At 50.8% G+C, this 6,015-nt stretch overlaps 1 protein-coding gene across 4 annotated transcripts in view; it reads left to right on the plus strand.

The window, feature by feature from the left end:
- The first annotated feature begins 5,494 nt into the window (after positions 1-5,494).
- Positions 5,495-6,015, plus strand: part of SAE1 (SUMO1 activating enzyme subunit 1) — a 76,185-nt gene continuing 75,664 nt past the window's right edge. For 2 of the 4 annotated variants that reach the window (XM_040457513.1, XM_040457515.1), the window contains exon 1: positions 5,499-5,696. In XM_040457513.1, coding sequence (XP_040313447.1) covers positions 5,599-5,696 — 98 coding nt within the window. In that variant the 5' untranslated portion in view covers positions 5,499-5,598. Of the gene's footprint in view, positions 5,697-6,015 lie in introns of all 4 variants that reach the window. The other 2 variants (XM_040457516.1, XM_040457514.1) reach the window with 2 other exon arrangements.

The raw sequence follows: 6,015 nt of genomic DNA on the forward strand, positions 1-6,015 counted from the left end.
CTCAGACCTCTGGAATTAATCTTTCGGTTGAAGGGATTTGTGCATATTTGGCATTTCATATGCAGGAAGTGTGTGAGAGAATCTGGCCGACTGGTTCTCAAAATTTTTCCCTGCATTGACTTAAAGACCTGGAAGGACGAACTGTAAAGTGGTTTAGCTAAAAAGTATATGGGTAAGCGTGTGTGTGTATGACAGAGAGAGAATGTGCCAAAATTTCAAATTAATGAATCTATTCAAAGGATGTATGAATATTCATTGGACTATTTTTTCTGTAAGCTTGAAAATCTCCAAAATAAAAATTTGTAGGCTGCCTGGCCAGCTCAGTCTGTAGAGCATGTGACTCTTGACCTCGGGGTTGTGAGTTTGAGCCCCACGTTGGGTGTACTTAAAAAAATTTGTGGGGCACCTGGGTGGCTCAGTCGATTAGGTGTCCGACTTCGGCTCAGGTCATGATCTCACGGTTTGTGAGTTCAAGCCCTGCATCAGGCCCTGTGCCTTCAGTTCAGAGCTTGGAGCCTGCTTCGGATTCTGTGTCTCCCTCTTTCTCTGTCCCTTCCCTACTCTGTCTCTCTCAAAAATAAATAAACATTAAACTTTTTTTAAGATCGTGATAAAATAAAAGCTACCAAATAGTGTCCACTATTCTCATTCTGTTTCTGAACTTCAAGCCATCTAGATCCTTGTCTCATCCTCTGGATTAGGATAAGGGGTAAGGTCATGTTTAGAAAACGGACTTTCCTAGGGGGCCAAGCGATATTTGGAAGAAACAATACAGATTTGAAGAGACGTGTACTTCCCAAACTCTCTCATTTCTTTTCTTTCTTTTTTTTTTTAACATCTATTTTTGAGAGACAGAGAGAGACAGAGGGTGAGAAGGAGAGGGGCAGAGAGAGAGGGAGACACAGAATCTGAAGCAGGCTCTAGGCTCTGAACTGTCAGCACAGAACCTAATGAGGCGCTTGAACCCACAAACCATAAGATCATAACCTGAGCCGGAGTCAGATGCTTAACCGACTGAACCACCCAGATGTTCCAGCCTCAAATCATTCTAAGCAAAGTGATGTTCACTCTGGACTTGTTTCTTTAGCGTTCAGGATACTGATGTTTTATATTCTCTATTTGCCTCAAAGTACCACGGTCACATATTGTAATTAACAAATAGATTTTCAGGGCTTAAAAAAAAGGACAAGGGTCACCTGGGTGGCTCACTTGGTTGAGCAACCCACTTCGGTTCAGGTCATGATCTCACCATTTGTGAGTTCAAGCCCCGCATCGGGCTCTGTGCTGACAGCTGGGAGCCTGGAGCCTGCTTCGGATTCTGTGTCTCCCTCCCCAGTTCACGCTGTGTCTTTCTTTCTCAAAAATAAATAAACATTAAAAAAAAAAAAGGCAACTCAGGATTTGGTTCTTTTTCTTGCTTAAGATTTTATTTTTGGGGTGCCTGTGTGGCTCAGTCGGTTAAGCAGCTGACTTCGGCTCAGGCCATGATCCCACAGCTGGAAGACTGGTGAATTCGAGCCCCATGTTGGGCTCTGTGCCGACAGCTCAGAGCCTGGAGCCTGCTTCGGATTCTGTGTCTCCCTCTCTCTGCCCCTCCCCTGCTCATGCTCTGTCTCTTTCTCTCAAAAATAAATAAACATTAAAAAAAATAAAAATATTTTATTTTTAAGTTATCTCTACATCCAGCGTGGGACTCAAACTCACAACCCAGAGATAAAGAGTCACATGTTCTACTGACTGAGCCAGCTGGGTGCCCCCACCATCCGATTTCTTAATTGACGCCTTTATCCCCCTCAGTCACCATGGCTCGGTCACCTAACTTGTCATCATTCTCCGCATCTCCACTCGGTCATTACTTCCTCTGAGAGATCTTCTGTGATGCCACAGGACAACATATCCCCCCCAGGGTTTATGTGTCCCCTCGCACAGGGCTGGGCCCAGAGAACGTCTTCAGAGAATACAGAAAAGAATGAGCTCGTCAGAGAGACTAAAATCAGAAAGACGGAGAGTGTTGGCAGGGAAAGGGAAAGAGAGTTAGAGAGAGAGAATGGGGTGAAGGAAAGAGGAAGATAGAGAGAGCGCCTGTTTGACCCCGTGAGAGGGTGCACGCCAGGGGGAGGGAGAGAGAAGGAAACATTATGGAGAAAAAAGAAAGTGTGAAGAGAGTTGGTGGAGGGCAGTGTCCAGGTAATCTAATGCTGTGTAACGAGTGATCACAAAACTTTGTGGTATGATTCGACAGCGGTCCTTGATTTTGCTTACGGATCAGAACTTTGGGCAGGGCTTGGAAGGAATGGCTCGTATCTGCTCCCTCCGGGGTGGCTTGACCAGCCGGCAGAGGATATACTTCCAAGATGGCTCACTCACATGGCCAGCGAGTTGGTGCTGGCCGGCGCCTGGTGCTGTCGCCTGCCTGAGGGTCAGGAACTTTGGCTCTTCTCCACGAAGGCTTCTCTCTGGGCTGTTTTGGCTTTTCCTAGCAAGGAGGCTGAGCTTAAAATCAAGTGTCCCAAGGGAGGGAAAGTGGAAGCTTCCATTTCTTGTCTTTCTTTACTTAAAGCTTTACTGAGATATTCACGTAACACAGAATTCAGTGGGGACGCCTGGGTGGCTCAGTCGGTGTCCGACTTCGGCTCAGGTCACGATCTCCTGGTTGGTGAGTTCGAGCCCCCCATCCGGCTCTGCGCTGACAGCTCAGGGCCTGAAGCCTGCTTCAGATTCTGTGTCCCCCCTCTCTCTCTGCCCGTCCCTTGCTCATGTGCTCTCTCTCAAAAATAAATAAACGTTAAAAAAAATTTAAACTTAAAAAATAATAAAAAATAAATAAATAAATAAAGAGGGGGCAGCACCTGGGTGGCTCGGTGGGTTAAGCATCCGACTAGGGCTCAGGTTTACTGGTTCAAGCCCCACATCTGGCTCTGTGCTAACGGCACGGAGCCTGGAGCCTGCTTAGGATTCTGTGTCTCCCTCTGTCTCTCTGCTCCTCCCCCACTCACTCTCTGTCTCTCAAAACGTTTATTTATTTTTAAGAGAGAAAGAGAGACACACACACACAAAGTGTGAGTGGGGAGGGGCAGAGAAAGGGAGACACAGCATCCTAAGCGGGCTTGAGCTGTCAGCACACAGCCTGACATGGGGCTCGAACTCATGACCTGTGAAATCATGACCAGAGCCAAAGTCGGAAGCTCAACCGACTGAGTGACCCAAGCGCCCCTCAGGACATACTTTTCTGACTCCAACACTAAGTCAAAAACACTTTTATAGCTCTCTCTTCTTTTCCTTCACAGCACTTCATGAAGTTTCTATTTATATATACGGGACTGTTTTCTCTCCTCCCACTGTCTTGTGACTGTTCCTACATAAAGCAGGGGTATGTCCATTTTTTAAAAAAGTTTATTTACTTATTTCGAGAGAGAGGGAGAGACGGAACCCCAAGCAGGTTCCACACTGTCAGCGCAGAGCCCAACGCGGGGCTCAAACTCCCAAACTGCGAGATCATGACCCGAGCTGAAATCAAGAGTTGGCCGCCCAACCAACTGAGCCCCCCAGGCGCCCCTGGCGTATGTTTATTTATTTTTATTTATTTTTTTTCAACGTTTATTTACTTTCGGGACAGAGAGAGACAGAGCATGAACGGGAGAGGGGCAGAGAGAGAGGGAGACACAGAATGTGAAACAGGCTCCAGGCTCTGAGCGGTCAGCACTGAGCCCGACGCGGGGCTGGAACTCACGGACCGCGAGATCGTGACCTGGCTGAAGTCGGACGCTTAACCGACTGCGCCACCCAGGCGCCCCTGAAATAGTTCTATTAAAGAACCTAACTAATCTCATAAAAATTAGAAAGATAGGGGCGCCTGGGTGGCGCAGTCGGTTGAACGTCCGACTTCGGCTCAGGTCACGATCTCGCGGTCCGTGAGTTCCAGCCCCGCGTCGGGCTCAGTGCTGACCGCTCGGAGCCTGGAGCCTGTTTCACATTCTGTGTCTCCCTCTCTCTCTCTCTCTGACCCTCCCCCGTTCATGCTCTGTCTCTCTCTGTCTCGAAAGTAAATAAACGTTGAAAAAAATAAAAAAAAAATTAGAAAGATAATTCCCATAGGCGAGCCCAGATGACTCAGTGGGTTCAACGTCCAGCTCTCGATTTCGGCTCAGGTCATGAATCTCATGGTTCTTGAGACCGAGCCCTGCATTGGGCTCCCCGCTGATAGCACAGAGCCTGCTTGGGATTCTCTCTCTCTCTCCTCTCTCTGTCCCTCCCCCACTTGCCGGTTTGTGCACTCTCTTTTTAAAAAAAATTTTTTTTAAAGTTTATTATTTTGAGAGAGAGAGAGAGAGAGAGTTGTGTGTGCAAGTGGGGGAGGGGCAGAGAGAGAGAGACGGGGGGGCGGAGAGAGAGAGAGAGAGAGAGAGAGAGAGAGAGAGAGAGAATCCCAAGCAAGCTCTGCACAGTTAGCGTGGAGCCCAACTCGGGGCTTGAACTCGCAAACAGTGAGAATCACGACCTGAGCCGAAGTCAGATGCTTAACTGACTGAGCCACCCAGGCGCCCCCCCCCCACCGTCTTTCTCTCTCTCTCTCTTTCAAACAAACCCGAAAAAGAAGAGAAAGAATTCACTGAAAACCCATTTAAACTCCATGAGAAAACAGCTATTTTTTTTTCAGTGCTCTATCCCAGCACTGAGATCAATGGCTAACACATAACAGATGCTCAATAAGTATTTGTTGAATGAATAATAAAAAGGCACCTTGCTTAAAATACACTTTAGTTAGCACCAGGCCTACAAGGTCCCTCAGGATGCCCCACTTGCTTCATCTATGTTTCACCTCTTACCACTGCCCATCCTCTCACTCTGCTCCAGCCACCTTGCCCTCTCCAATGTTCCTCAGCTATGCTAGCACATTCCAGGTTCAGGGCCTTTGCACCTGCTGTCTGCCCTGACCAGAAATGCTCCATCGCCGTTTGTTTTCTTCAGTCCCTCCAGCTCTCGGTTCAATATCCCCTTTCTGCGAGAAGCTTCTCTCTGGCCACTCCTGGAACCCTGTGGTCCCATCCGGGCTTATTTTTCTCCACAGCATTTCTCACGGTCTGATTTCTATTTGTCTTTGGGCTCTCCTCGAAAGAACGTTAGCCGCCTGAGGGCAGGGCTCTATTTTATTCGCTGCTCTATTGCCCAACGCCTCCACTACCGGGATTTCAGCAGGTGCTAGATAAATATCTGCTGATTTAAAAAGCCCCATAAGTAAAAAATAAATAAATAAAAACTAAAAACCCCCCTCCCCCCCCCCCCCCCCCCTTCCCCCCGCGGGGCCGGGGGGGGGGAAGAAAGGGAGGCGGGGAATCGCGCCATCCTTGGGCCAGGATTGGCTGGAGTCCCGGTCACGTGGCCGACAGTCCTGCCGGCCCGCCTTTCAGGCGGGCGAGCTTCGCGCGGTCCCAGGCTCTAGGGGAGGGCCGGGCCGTGGAGGAGGTTCTGCGCAGGCGCGTTCCCTGGCGCAGGCGCAGACGCGGCCCGGGCGCGCGGCCGGCGGCGGTTGGCGGCGCGTGGGGCCGGCGGGCGGTTGCCGTGGGCAGGACCCGAGTGCAGGCGGCTGGAGCCGGCGCCATGGTGGAGAAGGAAGAGGCCAGCGGCGGCATCAGCGAGGAGGAGGCGGCGCAGTATGACCGGCAGATCCGTCTGTGGGGATTGGAGGCCCAGAAACGGTCAGGGCCGGCGCGGCTCGCGGGGCTGAGGGGCTGTTGGGGGCGTCTGGCCTGAGGCGTTCGCCGCCCTCGCGGAGCCGGAGGGTCGGATTTGAAGCGCGGAGGCGGGAATTACGTGCCCGGGGTTGGTAGCCTTCCTGAGAGGACTGGAGGGGTCGGTTAGCGGTGTTTCTGGAAGCTGAGGGAAGCGGGGACCTCCCAGGGTGGTGGGAGGGTCGCTCCGAGGGAGGGCCTCTGGAAGGGGCGGCGGGGGAGTCCTGGTTGAGGATTCAAACTCAGGGACTCAGGCGCCCAAAGGGAATGATGCGGGGGGGGGGGG

This window comes from Herpailurus yagouaroundi, unplaced genomic scaffold, assembly GCF_014898765.1.
Source record: "Herpailurus yagouaroundi ecotype Mexico unplaced genomic scaffold, PumYag 220, whole genome shotgun sequence".
NCBI classification, from domain to species: Eukaryota; Metazoa; Chordata; class Mammalia; order Carnivora; family Felidae; genus Herpailurus; species Herpailurus yagouaroundi.